Here is a 21,725-nt window from a genome sequence, read left to right as displayed (position 1 = left end):
CGTGTAGGCATGTTGCTGTGTGTACGGGTGAGTGTGGGCACGTCAGTGTATGGGGTTGTATGTGTGGAGGAGTGTAGGTCTGCACAGGTGCACGTAGGTGTGTGGGACGACAGCGCGTTAACACTGCCTATCAGCAGATGCCGTAATCACAGTTCTCTAACAATGTATTTTTACTTCGCAATTGTTAAAACAGAGATGAATGATGACAGCCCCTTGTACCCCTCCGTTTCGAAATCTGCCAGGGCGCAGTGTGTGGCTGTGGTCCGATAACAGCTCCTCGTGCCAGCGAGGTGGCATGTTGATCGGACAGGAAACAAGCTCTGCCGGTAGTATCAGCATCATCGCTGCGCACAGCGTTATCCTGTCGATGTTTTACTGTGTCCACAACTTGCTGACTATTTATAGAGAGAGAGAGATACACATTCGCCTCCATGGATTACTTCCAAGTATACTGTGCTGAACAGACACTACAAGGTTACAGAGCTCAGCTCAGTTTCCCTGTGGATCCCCATAGGTTTCCATGGAGGTTAGGAATGCAGCAGATGGCTTTATTGGGGAGGGGTGCGGGGGTGGGGGAGGTTAGTGGAGGGGAGGGGGGAGCACATGGACTAGGTTTGAATCGACGGTACAATTTCAGCAGATCTTCCATTTTTTTATACTCAACACGCAGACTGATTTAAAGAGGCCTAACCTTTGATTCTGCCACTCTGTCCCTTTGCTTCCCTCTAAGATGTGGGCCTGAATTTTCCAATTGCCGTTCTCCCACTGAGCTGGGCGGATGCGGGGAGTCGGGAAGCTAAGTAAATCCCGAGCTCTCATTGAGGGTCTACCCACCGACTTAACCTCTTTTCACAAGCTCACAAAATTCAAATAGGACAAGCCAGCGAGTGTGAAAATGAAGGACAAAGCTGGGGTTTTTTGGACCTGAATTCCTCTACCTAACTGACTAGCCTTCTCCATCCCTACAGCCCTCCCAGACCTCACAGCGCCAGAGACCTGAGTTCAATTCCGGGGGTGACTATCTGCGTGTGGAGTTTGCACTTTCTCCTCGTGTCTGGGTGGGTTTCCTCCGGGTGCTCCGGTTTCCTCCCACGGTCCAAAGATGTGCACGTTAGGTGGATTAAATCCATGCCCCCTCGCCAAACAGTGGAAGCAATTGACCTCGGTTGGGCTCCTCGAATCTCCGCATAGTTTCGAACTCTTCTGCCGGGTCGCATCTCAAACCTTCTTCGTCCTGGCCAAGTTTAGAGAAGGTGCACAAAAAATTTGGGAGAATAGTTTTCAGGGGCGTGGGCGACTTGGCTCACGTGGGTAGATTGGAGAAGGGGGTGTGGCATTATCATAAATGTAAGAACTGCAAGAGTTAATGAAATGTCTAAATCAGCCACTGGAGGGAGCTAGAGTTTCAAGAATATAAGACATTGATGCTAAGCCTTGTGGGGAGAGAAGTGAAGGAGATAGCTAGAGTACAGACTGACGGAAAGATAGTGTGAGTGAGAGCAGATCATATTTTATAATAGTGTAGAGATTAGTTGTAGGTGAGTGTAGATTATATGTTAATTATCAACTGCGCATTATTTGGGAGTACGTGTCGAATTCAAATTGGTAGTGTTAATACATTTATAGCTTTGTTTAAGTTAAAGCTATTTTGTGGTCTTTGTGAACACTACGCCAACCATCCTGAATTTAGCAACACAAAGAACACCACATGGGGGAGGTTACCCTCCTTAGCACAGGTTGCAAGGCGATTTGACAAAATCAGGAGGGGTCTGGACAGAGTCGACAGAGACAAACACTTCCCATGGGCGGGGGGTGGGGGGTGGAGAATAAGACGATACACAGGGTGTTTAGCACGGGAACGATGGCTGAATGACCTCCTGTGCTGTTGCGATAATTACATGCAAACATGCGAATTAGGAACAGGAGGAGGCCACTCGGCCCCTCGGGCCATTCAATTAGGTGGTGGTTGATCTGATTGCACCCTCAACCCCGCATGCCTGCCGACCCCCCCGTTAACCTTTCACCCCCTCGCTAATCAAGAATCCATCCATCTCAGCCTTAAAAATATTCGAAGACTCGGCTCCCACTACCTTTTGAGGAAGAGAGTTCCAGACACTCACCGCCCTTTGAGAGAAATAGATTTCTCTTCATCTCCATTTTAAATGAGCTCTCCCTTATTTTTAATCCGTGACCCCGAGTTCTAGATTCTCCCTCAAGAGGAAACATCCTCCCCACACCCACCCTGTCAATACCCCTCAGGATCTTAAAGGTTTCAATCAAGTTGCCTCTCACTCTTTCGAACTCGAGCGTATACAAACCCAGCCTGTCCAATGAGAAGATTTAATAGAGGTATTCGAAATTATGAGTGGTCGGGACAGAATAGAAACTGTTCCCATTGGTGACGATCCCAACAACTTGGGCGTTACCATTGGCCAGAAGCTAAACTGCACTAGTCATGAAAATACTGTGGCTACAGGAGCTGGGAATAATGCAGGGAGTAACTCACCTCCTGACTCTCCAAAGCCTGTCCACTATCTACACGGCACTGGTCAGGAGTGTGATGGAATACTCCCCACTTGCCTGGGTGAGCGCAGCTCCAACAACGCTCGAGAAGCTCGACACCATCCAGGACAAAGCAGCCCCGCTTGATTGGCACCCCTTCCACAAACATTCAAACCCTCCACCACCGATGCACAGTGTGTACCATCTACAAGATGCACTGCGGTGACCCACCAAGGTTCCTTAGACAGCACCTTCCAAACCCACGATCACTACCATCTGGAAGGACAAAGGCAGCAGCCACATAGGAACCCCACCACCTGGACAGTCCGACAGACAGTCACCCGAGGCCGGAATTGAACCCGGGTCCCTGGCCCTGTGAGGCAGCAGTGCTAACCACTGTGCCGCCCCCAATGATATTCGGACCAATGCTTTGCACAGATCCAGATCTACCATTCTGGATTTTTCCTCCGTAACGCTGAGGGGGGGGTGGGGGGGGTGCTTTGGTACAAAAGAAAACTGCTTTGCAATGGCTGAGTTATAAATCTACGAGAACAGAATAGAGCGGAGTTGCTTCAAAACTATAGTGCCATTGATTTTACGCAGGCTCGAGCTTATCAGATATAAGAACAATGAAAAGATTAATATTCCCAAGTTTAGACACACACTGTGAACACCAGACTTTATGCTTTTATTCTTCTTTCAATCCATTTAAAAAGTGGTACTTATTTATTTTTTTTTAAAACCTATTGAATGCAACGTAAATAATTACTTACTTTCATCCCGCCTTACCCATTTACCCTTTTATTTTTCTATAACAAATATCTTCCCATTGATTATACTTTATTTTAAGTCTTGAGGGCAAAGTGCCCTTGACCCAACCTGTCCCCCATTCATTCTACATTGTTTCAGGGTCAGAGTGCTGATGGATGGGATAATGAAGTCGTTTGGGTTGTCCCTGTATCACGCACTGCCCCGGGGAGATCACGGTCGCCAATGAGAGAGGCTCTCGCTGGGCTCTTTGGGCCCTGATCGGGGACTTTCACTCGGGTTCACGTTCCACTGCCGCGGGTGCTGTCCTCGGACCCAAACCTGCAGCTGGGGGTGGGCTCGTTCAGGTCCCCACCGGAGGTTTTCCGTCCACGCTGCCTTCTGCTCTCCCCACTCCCACCCACCTCTTTGCCCTCGATTGGTACTGTGGCGTTGCTTCCAGCACCCTCAACAGCACTGTGGGAATAGCTGCACCCCCACATGGACTTTAACAGTTCACGGAGATATCTCACCACCATCTTCTCAAGGGCAATAAATGCATGTCTGGCCAGTGACGTCACCCATGAAAGAACTGAAAGGATTGGACGATCCTGCGCAGTGTCTTGGGGGCTCTCACGATTTGTGACTCTCTGTCTCTTCACTCCATCCGTCCTTCTTTGTCTCCTCTTCAGCTCCTCTTCACGGCTTTATCCAGTCTTCTGTACTCCTCGTCGCCTTCTGGTCTTTGCTCGATATTCTTTCCCTGGTCCCTCTTGATCTTCGCCAGCTTTCTTCCATCAATCAACTTCGACGTTGGGTCAGCAATTCATTGTTCATCGTTGGTTCCTCTCCTCCATCCAATGTCCTCCTCCATCTCCATTCTCCTCAATCCTTCTGTTGAAGATGTCTCGACGTTGCTCGGCCTTGGTGGTGCTTCAAACCTGTTGAAGGGTCTGGCCGGACACTGTTCGACTGGCCCTTGGTCCTTTAGATTCTCCGTTGCAAATGGCCCTTGTGAGTATGTGGGTGCTGCTCCCCTCTCAGCTTCAGGTGCACGGTAGCACAAGTGATTAGCACTGTGGCTTCACAGTGCCAGGGTCCCAGGTTCGATTCCCGGCTTGGGTCACTGTCTGCGCGGAGTCTGCACGTTCTCCCCGTGTCTGCGTGGGCCTAGGTAGGGTGCTCTTTCGGAGGATTGGTGCAGACTCAATGGACCGAATGGCCTCCTTCTGCACTGTTAAGATTCTATGATTCCATGACTGCGACAACCAAGGGATGCAACACTGCTGTCATTTCCTGGCAAGGCCGTCAGTACAGTGCCCCTCAATAGATTGAAAGTAGAGCCAGATGTGAACTTGGTGAAGAACAGTTTCCAGGGTGGCGGATCGAGGTGCGAGCAGATTTTTCACTCAGGAACGCCATCGGCAGAGACTAAGGCATCAGGAGCTACTCGTTAAGAACGTCATTGGATTTCGAGAAGGCTTTTGATGTCACCCATCAGCAGCCACTCTAGTACGTCACAAGACAGTATTGCATCCCGGAGCAGCACAGTGACATCTTCAGAGTGTTATACTGTGACTCAACTGCTACGTCATAACCAGCGCCACGGACTTCTTCAACACCGCCACACAATTATGCAAAGGCTGCATACTCTCCTTATTCCTGTTCCTCTTGGTGATTGACTGCATCATGAGAAAGACGAAGATCTGGGCACACCTTGGCAACACCACCGGTTGACGAACCCGGATTCCACCGACGGCATCGCCTTGCCGGCCGCAGATTCACGCGCGCTCCACGACGTGACCGCCAGTCTTGAGAGCAGCGACGCCAAAGTTGGTCCGTGCACCAAAAGGACGAGGCAACATCGGCCGGACAGCAACGAGGCCCTCCCAGCGCCATCGGGTAAGGGGGCACCGGGGATGTCGGACATCTCCAGGGAGGGTGATGTGGAGATCGGGCGTCAGCAAACGAATCGGCAACGCAGCCTTGGGCCTTCTAGCGGCTGCACACAGTCTGCAAATCCAACACTGCCATCGGTGGCAATGAAGCTATGACTCTACATGGCCATATTAATACCAATCCCAATTTATGCCAGCGTGGCATTGAAGGAGAACAGCAAAGGGGTCACGTCTTCCATTGATAATGACAGGACAAAACCCTCGCCTCGCCATAGTGGCAGCAGAAGAGGAAGTAGGGATGGCCAAGGAGGATCTGGTGAAGCGCATTTAAGGAAGACCATCGGGAGAACATTTAAGGATGACCGTCAGGATCAGGGCAGCACCTGGGCTGGGGCGAAAGGGGCTGCAATGGGCCGTTGGCAGAGTCTGGTTGCCCACTGCGACTGGGAACTAAGTAGCAAAAGAGGACCAAAGTGCTGAGGCTCTAGTAGACCATCAAAATGGCAACATCGTGGGGTGGCAGGGTTGCCAGCTCGAGGTGAATTTGATCCTGACCATTGCCCGTTAAACCCGCCCCGCTCCCACACTCCTGCCATTGATCACCTGGCAAGCCCATCGTCGCAACACCCTGCCTTTCCACAGCCAATCGGACGGCAAACAAACTCTTCCCGATCCAAATGGGTGATGCTTTGTTTTTCCATGTTTTCTGCTGCTATTGCTCCCTGTGATCTTTCTCCTGCATTTTCTCACTGCAGTATCCTGCCGACCTCCCCGGAGATTCTCAAGCCAACCTTGGGAAAATAGAATGAAGGAGGTGCAGAGGTGGAGTCGACGGGAGGAGCCCGTTTCGCCTTGGCAAAGTTCAAAGGGCAGGGGTCATAGATTCAAGCCAAGTGGCAGGAGGATCAGAGGGGGATATGGGGGTGGTGGGAGTCCGGAATGTGCTGCCCGAGTTGGTGGTGGGGGCAGAGACCCTAAACTCTTTTAAAACGTACCTGGAGATGCACCTTAAGTGCTGTAAGATGCGGGAGCTATGGGCCGTGTGCAGCAAGATGGGGGGGGGAGGGGGGGGGGGGGTTATCGACACAATCTCTTTAAGAGGGAAACAATCTCCTTTAGTTCAGCCACTGTGAAGCCGAGTCTCATAAGCATCCATCATAAAAGTGGCTTTTGGCTCATACAGACCGGCTTCCTGTTGTTGCCCCATTGTTCCAGTCCTTTCTTTCATCCTCCGCTTATTATTTTAGGGACCAATTTTTAGCCAATATGCTAATGAGTCCAACTTTTCTCTCGGCCTTTTCTTATAGCTGAGTCCCGAGAAGAAGCGGTCACCATTCTGGTAGCCACAGGTACGTTCAGCTGACTGATACCATTAAAGAAACAAAAAAAAAAGGCTTGCATTTACCTAGCGCCTTTCACAACCCTTTAACATCCCAAAGCCGCTTCACAGCCAATGTCTACTTCCGCACGTGCAGCGGTCGTTGTGATGTCCCAAATGTAGGCAGCCCAATTTACGCACAGCCAGCTCCCACAAACACCAACAGACCAAAGGGCCGGCTGACCTGCACTGGGGGCCGGCTGATGGATAAATATTGGTTTGGAAACTGGGGAGGACCCCCCACCCCACCCCCCCCTGCTCTTCTTCAAGTAACACGATGGGGTCTTTCGCGGTAAGCCCAGAGTGGTCAGGCTCCCCCTGTGCAACACGCTGACGCCCGCCAATGGGGAAGCGGCCCTTTCATTTGGGTCATCGAATTCTACGATTGAGTGCGACGCAAATGTCCTGGAGTCTTTACGGCACGGAAGGAGGCCATTCGGCCCATCGAGGGCGGCACGATGGCTTCAGTGGTTAGCACTGCTACCTCACAGTGCCGGGGACCCGGGTCCGATTCCGCCCTCATGGGGGGGCGGGGGGGGGGGGGGGGGCCTCCACCACTTTGGGAAGAGTGCGAAGGTGCAGAGGAGATTTACCGAGGCAGCTCACAGGGACGACGGTGAGCTCGGAGCAAGGGTGACCGAGGGGACGTTTGATAGGGGTGCACAAGATTATGACAGGTTCGGCCAAGGCAGCTGAAGATAAGATGATTCCATTAGTTGATGGGTCAAGGCCTGAGGAGGCACAGATTGAAGAACTGGGACAGAAGATACACTGGGGGGGGGGGGGGGGGGGGGGGGGGAGGAAGAAAATGTATGGACAGACGTTTCCAGCAACAAATGGTAATGACCCGGGATCCACTCACTGTGAGGTTGGTGGACACGAGGTGATCAAATTGGATAGGGACTTGAGGGAAATATTGCCGGGTCATCGGGATGGAGTGGGGGAGGAGTGACTGAGTGGATTGCTGCGCAGTGCACAGGCGTGGGTTAGATAGCCACCTTCTGTGCTGTAACTACTCTATGGCATGTCTATCCTTCCGACGTCCCTCCTTCCTGAGCCAATCGGAAGCTGAGTAGCCAATCGGAAAGGGGGACAAATAACTGTGTCGTCCCATCCTCACACCCGCCATTCTCATGCCGACTAAACAAAAGTCTTGCGAGGAACATTTTTTTTTAAGGCCACAAATTTTTTGGTGGGGGGGGGGATGCCCCTCTGATTATTCCCCCCCCCCCCCCCACCCCCCTCGTCACTCGCAGCGGAGGCCGGATGATTGGCCATTGGTCCCTGGAGACTTCCCGACCAATCCCGGAGGGCTGGCAAACCCGACTCAACGGCCAAACAGTTGACCGGCGCAGGATGCCTGGACTTGGGCGCCAAGAAAAACTGCCGCGTTAACCGAGTGCTGACTAGTCGCCCTGTGGAGATGGCCCTCACCCAGAAGGGAACGCCGTACAGAAGGGAGGGCAGGGCACAGAGAGAGAGAGAGAGAGAGTGCAAGAAAGCCAAATTAAAATGAGAGGTGAAATGGAAAACAATAGTTTTGTGAAACAATGAAAAGAGAAATCACGGGTAATAATTAAAATGCATCGTGTCCAGGATGGCGAGGTCAGGAATTGACTTACTGGCTGGCAGCCCACAGGATAATAAGCATCTTGAGTGTTTGTCAGTGCTAAATCTACCTTCTGAAGATTAGATTAAGTAACCGTGTGTCTTTGTAATTCCCTCTTTAAACCTCTCCATTGCTCTTTCCTCCATCCTTAACGTCTATCACTCCCCGGCCAATCCTTTGCTGGCTTCTTCAAATACCTCCCTCGGTGGGTGAATGCCAGCAACCTATTCGACTACAGCCCCCTGGAGCACCTAAGGGTGCCTTAGAACATCGCGGACGCTACAGAAGTGCAAATCGCTGTTGTTTGCGAGTTGTCACTGATAGCGAGCGGTGTGTCAATCCCAAAGTCGAGTCACACTCACTGCCTCTCCGAAACCTGCAATTGCCCCCACGCTACACATCAAAGCACCACAAGAGGGCAAGTGGCCCATTAGGACGTTTGAATTTGTGTTCTTGAGGCCCAAGATTGCACATCACACTAAAGTGCTTGGCTGTTGTTCTGGGCAACCTCCATTTAAAAGCTCATTTAGATAAAACAGATAAGAATTAGTTGGCAGTCTCGAGTCCCTTTGTACAGGCCTTTGTTGACCCCGGTTAAGTGGGACAATACTTCAGTCACAAACCTTTCCAAAAAAAATGTTTTACTCCCCTCGCGCTAACGACGAAGACATCGCCGTTCAGCCTTGTTTAACCCTCTTCCCTCCGCACCCCTGTTTGCAATTCTTCAAGCCGACCCTGCGATGTCTTTGGAGACTCGAGAAGCTGGAATTCAACGCTTTTGAGAAAGGAAGGACTAAGGGTGGGGAGTGGGGGGAGGGGGGTGGGGGACTTAGTGGACATGCTATAAATTATCAGGAGCTTTTTTTATGGGGAGAAACCACTTCTTCTGGTGCAGGTTTGAGATGATTGACAAAAAATAACCCAGGGGGGCAAATGCGTTGAGGAATGTTTTTCTTTCGCTACAACGAGGTTGTTGCAGGCAGCGGCAGGATGGGCCGAGTGGCCTCTCTCCGCGCATGATTCTATGATCAGAGAGGACAGGAAAGGGGAGAGATCTTTGTTGATGGCAGGGAGGCGAAGCCTATATGGTGAGGCTGAAGCCAAGCGATCCGGTGGGCAATAATATGAAGGCCGGCCTCACGGCGCCGATGTCCCAGGTTCGATCCCGGCTCTGGGTCGCTGTCCGTGTGGAGTTTGCACATTCTCCCCGTGTCTGCGTGGGTCTCTCCCCCACAACCCAAAAAGATGAGCAGGCTCGGTGGATTGGCCAGGCTAAACTGCTCCTGAATTGGGAAGAAAAGAATTGGGTGCTCTGTTCTTTTTTTAATTATTGGAAGAGTCGACATTTTGTACAGGCCTTGCATTTGGAAGAGGTCGGCAAAAAAGGAAATTGAAAAGAAGAACAAAGGGATATGGAGTAAATGAGTTGGGATTTTTGCAAGGTGAAGCAGTTTGGAAAGCTTTCGGATTAATCGGCGTGGCCGAGAAGTCCACTATTCGCCCAAATTTGTTCCCTCTGAAGGATTTGCGAACCTGCCTAGTCGATGGTCGAGTCCATGACAAAGAGGATTATAAGATGAAAGGGCTAGGATGCCACACGGCACTAAGCACCATCAGGATTGGATCGCCCATTGATTCCTGGTCTTTGAGAAGCGTCACGGGCAATTTGGGTCCAGGATACTTCCGGGAGTCATGTTGTGTATCGGGCCGATTAAGATGTAGCCAGTGTCGGAAACGCAGGTACGGCTGTCGACAGCGATACTACCGTTGTTTTGTCAACTCGGCCTCAATCATGCCTTCATAGAGCCGACTGCATCAGCTTATGTGTTGCAGGTAGGGCAGGACTTATCGCCAGATTGTACAGCAAAGTCAACAAAGTTTATTTACACGGTCTATTTGTTAGAAAGAATCGCCATGAACTGCAGCAAACAGAAGCAAGGTGTCAGATTAATCCCAGTCATTCCCAGCAGGGGATCTCCGTGAGTGGCTGATGAGATAATTATTCCAATCACGTCCTCTCGATAGGTTTTTAATCAGTGGGGGAATGAAGGGTTACAGAGATAAGGCGGGAAAGTGGGTAAGTGTCAGCCATGATTTTATTAAATGGCGAAGCAGGCTCGAAGGGCTGAATGGCCTCCTCCTGGTGCTATTTTGTTATTGCCGCTTACTGGAAATGATGGTGTCGCCACGTACAGTCCTGTGACTGAGTTTTATTTTTCAATTTCTTTCAACACTTTTAGTTTTTAGTTACAAAAAAAAGACTGGGAACATCGGCGGTCTGACGAGTCATTTGGATTAGAGTGTCTTCTAATAGAATCGTAGACCCGCACAAAGTGCAGAAGAAGGCCATTCGGCCCATCGATTCTACACCGACCCTCCAAAAGGGCATCCTGCCTCAGCCCGCTCCCCCGACCTATCCCTGTAACCCCACCTAACCTTCGGGGAGGCGGTGGCATAGCGGTATTGTCACTGGGTGCGTATTCCAGAGACCCAGAGTACTCGGGGAACTGGGTTCAAATCCCGCCACTGCAGATGGTGAAATTTGAATTAAATAAAAATCGGGAATTTAAGAAGTCTGAAGATGACCATTATCGATTGTCCTAAAAACCCATCTGGTTCACTAATGTCCTTTCGGGAAAGGAAATCTGCCACCCTTACCCGGTCTGGCCTACACGTGGCTCCAGACCCCACAGCGAATGTGGTTAACTCTGAACTGCCCCTCAAGGAATACGTGCTGGTACAGCCTGCAATGCCCTCATCCCTTGAACAAAACAAAAAAAAAACTAAAGGACAATTTAGCGTGACCAATCCCTCCTAACCTGCACATCTTTGGACTGTGGGAGGAAACCGGAGCACCCGGAGGAAACCCACGCACACATGGGGAGAACGTGAAAACTCCACACAGTCACCCGAGGCCGGAATTGAACCCGGGCCCCTGGTGCTGTGAGGCAGCAGTGCTAACCACCGTGCCGCTCCAATAGGTTGGAGTTGATGTTTTAGGTGATCGTTGATGGAAGTGCGGCGATGGGGCAGGTCGGAGGTGAAAAGTGACCCCCAGTGGCCTTCAGGAACGTGTCCCAGAACACCGTAGATGACCCATTGGCATGAACTATATTGACAGTCAAAGGTCGTCCACGAGGAACAATTTCCTCAGCCCGGCAGGCTATTAATATCGACTAGGCCTTACTCGGCCCAAATCCAGGACATCAGGGTCAAACAATCGAATGAGCAGCATTCAGTCCTGACCCACAGGCATTTCGAGGACAAACGTTCCATGACTTGGACAACAATGGGACCGATTGTGAACTGAAAAGGATTTATTTTTTATTTGTTCACTCGCCGGACGGGGACGTGACTGACAAGAGCAACAATTGCTGCCCATCCCTTAGTGCCCGTGAGAGGGTGGTGGCAAGCCGCCATCTTGAATCCAACAGAGTGGGTTGCTGGGTCATTTCGCGAGGGCAACCACAACTGCATTAATTACCGTGGACCTGGAGTCACGCACAAACCGGACCGGGTAAGGACAGTAGGTTTTCTCCCCCGAGGGTCATTAATGAATCAGGTTGGTTTTTACACTATTTCTTGGGCACTCCGACTGCGATCATGTTTCTAATTCCTGAGTTATTTAAATTTTAATTAAATTAACTTCAGTTCAGAAGCTGCCACGGTGGGATTCGAACTCATGTCCAGTTACTATTGCAGTGACATAACCTTCAACCCTCCTCTCCTATTTGGCTGGCTGGTGTTTTTTTTAAACAAGAATTGGCAGTCACAGCGTTGTCTCAGTGGGAGCGTACTGTGTTGACCCCTGGGCATTGACATTCGCTGAACGTCCACTCCCCGAGCAACGATATTGCTAATTTTGTCATTCCATCCGGCATCACCATTTAACTGAAATGGTCTCGATATGCCCACATCCGCCGGGGGGGGGGCGGCGTGAATCCCGCCCTGCCGCCGGCTGCCGAATTCTCCGGTGCCGGTTTTCGGGCGGGGACGGGGATCACGCCGCGCCGGTCGAGGGCCTTTGGCAGCAGGACCAACCCCCCTCCCCCCCCGACAATTCTCCGGGCCCCGATGGGCTGAGCGGCCGCCCGTTTTCGGCCAGTCCCGCCGGCGTGAAATGGACATGGTCCATCACGGCAGGACCTGGCTTGTAGGTATGCTAGGTGAGTCCTCGGGGGGGGGGATCTGGCCCCGAGGTGGTGCCCCCATGGGGTGCCCTGGCCAGCGATTGGGGCCCACCGATCTGCGGGCGGGCCTGTGCCGTGGGGGTACTCTTTCCTTCCGCGCCGGCCTCTGTAGGTCTCTGCCATGGCCGGCGCGGAGAAGAACCCCCCCTGCGCATGCGCCGACCCCTTCGCCGCCGATTGGCGCAGCGCCAACCCCTCCGGCGCCGGCCGAGCCCCCGGAAGTGCGGAGGGTTCCGCACCTTCCGGTCAGCCTGATGCCGGAGTGGTTCGTGCCGCTCTTGGCTCCGGCCTCGGGCCATCCAGCCAGTTGTGGGAGAATCCCCCCCCCCCCCCTTAAACAGACAGGTCATGCTGCGCTCAATCTCCTTTACCCCAGTGTAAACATTCCGTATCCTTACTCCCCCTCCTACAGGCTCAGAGGGCCGAATAATACAGAGTGTAGGAACACAGTTCTGGAGAACAGAAAGATCCCAGGACTCCTTCTCATCTGCTGCAGCGCTGAACAGCTCCAGCCTCTCTGCATTCGGAGTGTTGGCCACTGACAAATGAGCTGTACTGGGAACTACCGTCCATCGCGATGCGGGGTCAAAACGTTCACAACTGCACCACCTTACAGCCAATTAAGTGCATTAAGTCACGTTTCCGTTGATTTACGCACAGCAAGCTCCCGGCAGAGCTCCCCGCCCCGCAGCGTGCTGCCTGTTTGCCTGGACTGCGCTTTCCTTTCTCACGGCTGGTGTCAGCCCGTGTAACTCACCCCCCCCCCCCCCAATCCTCAAAAGGAACGCAAATCTTACCAAAACATCGGAAAACACTTTCCAGATTGGTGCCAATTAGCCTTGGGCGAAATCTGCTGTCCTCACCTGATCTGTCCTACATGAGGTCCACGGGAGAATACTGGTAGCATTGCTCAGAACACTTGCAACCTCTGTGCCTTGGTTTAGAGCCCTTGTGCCATGGGAGGTCGTGGCTGATCTTTCTACCTCGACGCCACTCCCCCCCAACCTATCCCTTCTGGCATAAGCAAGATGATAAACCTGAGGCTACAACTAAAGTACGAACCACGTACATTCGGGCAGAACCTTCTTGTGTTGGATGATCTCAAAATAGCCCCCCCCCCCCACATTGACTGACGGAAATGCAGGGACTGCAGGCAGATGAGGCAATCGGCCTCCAACAACAGCATTCCGCAAAACATCAAGAACATAAGCATTAGGAGCAGGAGTCGGCCACCTGGCCTCTCGAGCCCGCTCCACCATTCAATAAGATCATGTGGACTCAGCTCCATTTACCCGCCCACTCGCCATAACCCTTAATTCCTTTACCGTTCAAAAATCTATCTATCTCTGCCGTAAAACATCCAACGAGGTCGCCTCAACTGCTTCGCTGGGCAGGGAAGTCCACAGATTCACAACTCTTTGATTGAAGAAGTTCCTCCTCAACTCAATCCTAAATCTGCTCCCCCTTATTTTGAGGACATGCCCCCGAGTTCTAGTTTCACCGGCCAGTGGGAACAATGGGCGGGTTTCTCCGCCCGCCGCGCCACATTTCTGCCCCGACCAGCCGGCGGGAGTCTCCGTCACGCCGGCCAGTCAATGGGGTTTCCCCATTGTGGGGCAGCCCCACGCCTTCGGGAAACTCCCGGGCTGCCGGCATAACGGAGAATCACGCCGGCAGAGAATCTCGCCCATCCTCTCTGCTTCTATCCTATCTATTCCCTTCATAATTTTATGTTTCGATAAGATACCCCCTCATTCTTCTAAATTGCAATGAGTATAGTCCCAGTCTATTCAGTCTCTCCTCATGAGCCAATCCTCTCAACTCTGGAATCAATGTAATGAATCTCCACTGTCCCCCCTCCAGTGACAGTACATCCTTTCCAAAGGAGACCAAAACTATGGCCGGGATTCTCCCCTACCCGGCAGGGCGGGGGGTCCCGGCGTGTTGGAGTGGCGTGAACCACTCCGGCGTCGGACCGTCCCAAAGGTGCGGAAGTCTCCGCATCTTTAGGGGCCAAGCCCTAACATTGAGGGGCTAGGCCCGCGTTGGAGTGGTTCGTGCTCCGCCGGCTTGCGTGGAAGGCCTTTGGCGCCACACCAGGAGGGGCTGAAGGGACTTCGGCAGCCGGCGGACGCCCGCACACGCGTCGGAGCGTCAGCGGCTGCTGACGTCATCCCCGCGCATGCGCAGGGGAGTCACTTCCACCACCACCATGGTGAAGACCATGGCGAAGGCGGAAGGAAAAGAGTGCCCCCACGGCACAGGCCTGCCTGCCGATCGGTGGGCCCAGATCGCGGGTCAGGTCACCATGGGGACACCCCCCGGGGCCAGATCACCCCGTGCCCCCCTCCCAGGACCCCGGAGCCTGCCCGCGCCGTCTGCTCCCGCCGGTAAGATAGGTGCTTTGATCCACGCTGGCAGGAGAAGCTTGACAGCGGCGTGACTTCGGCCCATCGCGGGGGGGTCAGAGAATCGCGCCCTATATACAGCTGTGGCCTCACCAGCACCCTGTACAGCAGCAATATAACCTCCCTGCTTTTAAACTCCATCCCTCCAGCAATGAAGGACGAAATTCCATTTGCCATTTTAATTACCTGCTGCACCTGCAAACCAACTTTTTGTGATTCATGCACAAGGACACCCAGGTCCCTCTGCGCAGCAGCATGCAGTTTTTTTTACCATTTAAATAATAGTCCATTTTGCTGTTAATCCAACAAAAATGGATGATCAACATTGAACTCCATCTGCCAGACCCTTGCCCACTCACTTAAACTATCTACACCCCTCTGCATTAAAGAAATGGGCGAGTTGTTAAGATGGTTTCGGGGAATGTGGTTTGAGGGAGGAACGTTGGCCGGATCACCGTGAGATACCCTTCACCTTTTTGCCTTTGTGGCATTTCTGAAATCCACCCGACCCGTAAGCAGGTCCTGAATACGTAGAGGAAATTGGAGAGAGTATAGACTAAGCAGAAAGTGAAGGCCGGAGGATAAGACTTTGTCCAACCGATAATCAGCAAAACAACTCTACGGGAAACAGATCTTCAGCCACGATCAAGGTTTCCTTGAGTCTTCGGCCTTCCTCATTACACCAGAGCCAATTTAGTGATACCGGAACCCAAAGGACCAAGCATGCTGAATGGGTTAAGGCGCGCTTTCTCGCTCCGATTGTTCTTTGTCAAGTGGGGTTGTCGAAAGTGAGAAAAGGAAAATCTGAAAATAGGCTACTCTTTCCTACATTGCTCGTGCCCCAATTACGTCCCCATTTATTTGCTGCGGGGTTATCTAAATCTCGGAGTGAATGCACCCACACAATGTGCCCCAATTGGCGTGGGAGTTGAAATGACTCTCTGAAGCCCTTCGAAATCATTGTGTACTTTCTGTCTGACACTAATGTTAAGTGTATGCCTGGCTGTGGAGTGGAGGGAAACTTGGATGGCTTGATCGGTAACCAAAGGAAAGTCTTGGGCTGGGACCAGAGGAAAGTCATGAGGTGAATTCCCACTTTGAAGCATCTCACCAATCAAGATTGGCCAAGCGAGCGAGGGGCGCAACACTTCAAAGAAGGAGTGGACTGATTGAGGTCGACAAAATGAGGGAGGCAATAGCTCGGGGTTAAGTCGACAGCCTACTCCGACCGAGTAGGTTAGCGAGGACCAGGGGTCACAGTGTCGCGTTGAACAAGGCCAGGTCTAGATTAGATGTCGGAAGAATAATGGAGTTCTGGAACTGGGCTGCTGACTCGTGAGGTAAAGGCTGATTCATCAAATTCCTTCAAGCCAGAACTGGGCCCGTATTAGACTGGGGTACAGATCACCTTTGTACAGGAAATAGGTGCTGATCAGGACAGAGTGGTCCCCTGGATTAGTTGCGACACACCTAAAGGTTGAGGCTCAGAGGGGCATTTCCAAGATCTTCCCCCCCCCCCCCCCCCCCCACTCCCCCCCCTCCCCCCCCCCCCCCGCCAAAACTGGACCGTGTTTTTAATCTGACTTTCTGTCTCTCCCAGAAGTTGGCATGGCGACGCACAGGGTCTAGAGATTGTGCGGAACGGTCTGAATGGGTGCTATTCCTGCCTGTTGCTGTCGCGACGGCAAGGAACACGACGATATCGAGAAGCGCCGCCTTTTCGTGTGGATTTGCACCACGGCGTTCAAAGGATCGAGAAGGTTGTGTGCTTACAATACGGCAGCTGGCGCCACGGGGGCGCTGCTGCCGTCTCGAGGTGCCCAGGCAAAGAGATGCCCTTTGGAACACTGGATCCCACATCTGAGGTTCCCCGGGTACAGTGATTTCTATCTGCCTGATGTGCCCCCCCACTCCCCCCCCCCCCCCACCACCACCCCTCCCCCCCCCCCCCCCCCACCCCCCCTCCCCACCCCCTCCACTAGCGCCTCAGTCCGAGCAGTTTGAAAACGGCGATCTTTACCATTGGGTGGTGGTTTGACATCTGCGTCTCCTTGCTGGTTCGAGCTTTCAGATTGTCCTGAGTCTGTGAGATAAAAAGAGATGGGTGATCAGCACGGGGAGATTCTCTTTTGCCTTTCGTTCAACCAAACATTGAGGTGCTCAACGCCCAAGTGCGGCCTAGCCAGGGGGCGGCGGGGGAGGGCGGGGGGGGGGGGGGGGGGGGAGAACGGCGATCTCTCTAACAGCGGACTGCGCAGTCATCACCAACGCCTGATGTTATCACTCGGGCCCACGAGTAGCCGGGAGACATCGTCCATCTTTCCCCCCCCCCCCACCCAAAAAAAACATTCATCCACTCAAACAACATGTGAAGCGAGAAAAGGTCAATTGGCCCGTGAAGCCTGTTGATTCCCCTGAACCGTACACTGACTCTCCGAAGGGAGATGAGTAACCATAGCAACAATTCCGAGGAAAGAAAACTGTGAACAAAACTTTCTGGTCTCCAGGGGCAATTGAATGAAATTTCCAAGACACCAACTCAACTTTGCAACCTGCATGATTCAATATTGATCTGCCAGATGGTGGTCCTCCGGTCACAGTGTCCATCGAATGCTAAAAGCAACTACGTCCGAGCTAATCCTTAAATGCCGCTCGCAACCAGACATCCACCAACTGGTTTTGAAAGCTGTTCCTATGCCTCCTTAACCCATTAAAAGGGTTTAAATAAAACATAGACCTCTATCGCTCCCTCAGTGCCTAAACTTCAGGCATCTCTAGAGCCACCATTCTTGGGGCCTCATCATCAGACATGATCTTCTGTAGGCCCACCGTTCCTGTTTATCTGGGTTTTTTTTTTTGCTCCTTTCTGCCACTGGAGGATAGCGTTATGGGTGGGCACAAAGCGCTGGTGGCCCTGGCTGTGTTTTTACAGTTGCTCCTGGAGAAATATTAACCTGCGTTGAGTTCGAACGTCGGCCTGCAGGCCAGGAGATAAGAACGGGAATTGCAGGAAGAGGCGTCAAGGCGGGAGGATGGCGGGTCAATCCTACGGGATGAAGCGCTGAGCTGAAACCCCAGAACCAGGCGGTAACGCTCATCAGCAGGCCAGCGACGTGTATTGAACGTCAACAGTGGTTACACCACACGGCAAACAAAGAAAAACGAGGCATTTTGGACCTATAGGTCCATGCTGCGGTTTCAGTGTCTTATGTGGAAACCCATCTCTGTCAATGCTCGTCTGGTGTCAATGTGTCACCTTTCAAGAGATCAGTCTGACACAACAACTTAACTCTATGTGGCACCTTTAACATAAAGAATAATCCCCAAGGTGCTTCATGAAACCAGCATGAAGCATAAGGAGATGTTAGATCAAGCGACCAAAGTGATCAAAGATATAGGTTTTGAAGAGTTGCCTGGAAGGGGGAAAGAGAGAGAAGTCAAGTGGCGAGGGGGGGTTAAGGGGCAGGGGAATTCCGGAGGTTGGGGCCAAGGTCACTGAAGGCGAAGCCACCAATGGTGGAGCAACTTGGAGGTGCGCAGAAATCCCGGAGAATTGCTGAGGTTTCATTGGGCGAGTGGAAACGAGGAACATGGAAGGGTTTTGAAAATAAGGATGATAATTCTAGCATCAGGCTTGACCTGGGGGGGGGAGGGGGGGCAGTGTAGGTTAGCGTGCACAGGGCGAGGGGTAATGGGGATAGCAGTGGAACAGAGTCAAAAGTTACAGCCTGGAGTTTACAACTGACACAGTCGCGATTACTCTCTGACTGACCTCTTGAATTCATAGCAATTGCCCTCTGACTGACCTCTTGAATTTGTAACCAGTTACTATTATCTTACTGTGGCTGCTTTCCACAGGCAATACTAAAGCAGGAGGCAGGTTGACAGGCGGAGCACGGTGGCACATTGGTTAGCACTGCTGCCTCACACCTCCAGGGACCCGGGTTCAATTCCGACCTTGGGTCACAGTCTGGGTGGAGCTTGCACGTTCTCCCCATGTCTGCTTGGGTTTCCTCCGGGTGCTCCGGTTTCCTCCCACAGTCCAAAGATGTGCAGGTTAGGTGGATTGGCCGCGCTAAATCCCCAGGTTAGGTTACGGGGATAGGGCGGAGTGGGCAGGGGAGACGGGGGAGTGGACGTGAGTAGAGTGCTCTTTCGAAGGGTTGGTGCACACTCGATGGGCCGAATGGCCTCCTTGTGCACTGCAGGGATCCTACGATTCTCTGATAGCCAAAACTTTGCTCCAACAAAACATGAGCAATGCCACTGGAGGTCAGCTGGGGGCTATTAGTTTTAAATATTGCAGAATAGAGAGTTTTCCCCAGATGCTCTGTAGGATCGACCCAGCCAGTCTTTTGATCTTGGCTCTAGTATCTGCATGATTTGCGTTGTAAGTCAAAACATGCGCTTGCGTGTTAACAAAATGTGCAATATACTGCTCAGGGTGTGACCGCTATTGTGCGCTATCATTCGACAAGCAGTCGGAGTTGTGTGTGCAATGGGGAGCTCGGGCAGTTTGGAGACATTCCCCGAGGAATGTTAAAAAAAAAGAGAGACACTGATTAATGTGTCTGTTGGTTTGACTTATTGCAGATGTTGTTGGTTTTAGACAGTGAACAAAAGGGCCCCATTTTTCATTTTCCCTTTTCCCTCAGTGATAATTCCCACTTTTAAGTTTGGTTTGCATTGCTTTGTCTGTTTACAGGATGTCATAGTGATCCACTCTCACATGCCCAGTGAGCTGCGGGGTGGGGGGGGGGGGGGGGGGGGGGGGAGGCCTGGGTGTGACGTGGCCAGGGGTTAGAGTTCAGCCCTGATGTCAACAGGTCCACCCTGGCTACCCAGCATGCTCAGCCGTCAATGAAAGACGTAAGAGATTCTCTAATGTGATAGTGGGAACCCCCATCGACATTGCCATATGAAGCTGATGTGAAGTGAGCAGTCTCTCTTCTCTCTGTAGGACGTAGAACATACAGTGCAGAAGGAGGCCGTTCGGCCCATCGAGTCTACACCAACCCACTTAAGCCCTCAATTCCACCCTATCCCCGTGACCCATAACTCCTCCTAACCTTTTTTGGGCAATTTAGCGTTTTTGGACCGTGGGAGGAAACCGGAGCACCCGGAGGAAACCCACGCAGACACGGGGGGAGCGTGCAGACTCCGCACAGACAGTGACCCAGCGGGGAATCGACCGTGGTACCCTGGCGCTGTGAAACCACAGTGCTAACCACTTGTGCTACCGAGCTGCCCACAAGGCACGACCTGCTTTGTCAAAGCTAAGGCTCTGGTTGTCAAGGCTGTGATCATACAACGAGCACAGGGGCCTGGCTGCCAGAGCGGTAATGTCACTGGGCGAATAATCCAGAAGGACAAACACTGGGGGCGTGGGTTCAAGTCCCACCATGGCTGACAGTGATGGAGCGATGAAAACCGGGGGGGGGGGGGGGGGGGGTTGGGGGCGCACAGGGGTTCAGCAATGGAGGAGCGCAGAGATCCCGGAGGTTACAGAGGTAGGGAAGTGCTGGGGCCGTGAAGAGATTTAAAAATAAGGATAAGAATTTTGGCGAGCCGAGTAAAATTGGCTCCACGTCATATAACTGTGGTCGCACTGCAGCAAAGGGAGGCCGCAGGCAAGGTCAGGTTGGTTTGTCACCCAGGGGTTTGGGAAGGTGCTTTGTTTGGTTAACCAAATCAACAAATTGAGGATAAATTGAGATGGGGTTCCTCGAAGGGATACTGCACCCAGGGAGACTTAAAACATCAAAGCAAAATGTGATTGAAGGGGGGAGTTGGTAAAAGAAGCCAGCCCCGGCGGTGCCCACCGGGCTCGAGGGCATCGATTGTGCCGGCAGACAACACACGCTCCCTTTCGAGGGACAACCGGCAGCGAACATAATTGCGGAAGAGGGGCAGACAGCCGGGACGGGCGAGCGCCTTGACGTATTAAATGGCCAGCTTGGCTAGGCCCAGGAACAGGCCCATGAGAAGGCCCTCCTCCCTCCCCTCCCCCTCCGCACCGGGCTGAGAGTTTTGGGAAGGTGTGCGCGCAAGAGACTGAGAGGGGAGGGGCTGAACGGCCACGGCTGCAGCCTTCGCACAGCACCTGCACTCCCTCGACCGCCACCACGGAACACCAACGTGACCATAGGTCCCACGGACCGGGTTTGTTCGGAGTTGATGGATGTTGTGGAGTTACACACCCAGGCAGGAGTCAGAAAACTAGAGTTAAAAAGACCCTGTGACAACCGTCAGCCGAGGGGGGAAAGGAAGAAGTTTCGTTTTTTTTTTAAATTAGAGTACCCAATTAAATTTTTTGGGTTGTGGGGGCGAAACCCACGCAGACACGGGGGAGAACGTGCAAACTCCACACGGACAGTGACCCAGGGCCGGGATTCGAACCCGGGTCCTCAGCGCCGTGAGGCAGCAGCGCTAACCACCGTGCTGCCCGAAGGAAGAGGATTACCGATGGCCGATCCCAACGAGGAGGAATCGGCTGTTCAGGAGAGCGGGAGCTACCCGCGGTGGAGGCTTCGGCCTGCATCGTGGGCCTGTCAGCCAGGCTTTGCAAAGCCTGACACACAAAGAGCCCCCAGCTGGGCTGACGGTAGCGTGGGAGGGATTGGGTTGGGGGGGGGGGGGGGGGGGGGGTGCGGAGAGCTGGGCGGGAGGCGGCACGAAAAGAAAAAGGCCCCGAGAGGAATGCGCCCGCTGATAGTCGGGACGATCCGCAAGCAGACACCAACCACTGATGAGAAAAACAGCACCGTTCTGCGTTTCAACATCGCTTATCTCGGATCAGCTTAGTCATTTAGATCACGCCTGACCTAAGCTTTCTGTAATTCCCATGTCATCACCTATATCGGGTTATATAATAGTCAGTCCCAAAGTGGGTAATCTGACACAGAACTGAACTCAATCATTACAAGCCGACAGTGGAAGAAAGAAATCTGCACAAGCTTTCTGCAGCACATTTTTTCCTGACAGACTCTCGGA

General features: G+C 52.6%; 1 protein-coding gene across 5 annotated transcripts in view; it reads right to left on the bottom strand.

Moving 5' to 3' along the window:
- The window catches only part of nfixb (nuclear factor I/Xb), a 417,830-nt gene that overhangs the window by 108,461 nt on the left and 287,644 nt on the right, over nt 1-21,725 (bottom strand). For all 5 annotated transcript variants that reach the window (XM_038784617.1, XM_038784615.1, XM_038784616.1 and 2 more), the window contains one exon: nt 16,753-16,815. In XM_038784617.1, the coding sequence (XP_038640545.1) occupies nt 16,753-16,815 (63 nt within the window). The remainder of the gene's footprint in view (nt 1-16,752; nt 16,816-21,725) is intronic.

This window comes from Scyliorhinus canicula, chromosome 25 (genome assembly GCF_902713615.1).
Source record: "Scyliorhinus canicula chromosome 25, sScyCan1.1, whole genome shotgun sequence".
Taxonomy (NCBI): Eukaryota; Metazoa; Chordata; class Chondrichthyes; order Carcharhiniformes; family Scyliorhinidae; genus Scyliorhinus; species Scyliorhinus canicula.
This window is presented reverse-complemented; position numbering and strand designations above follow the sequence as displayed.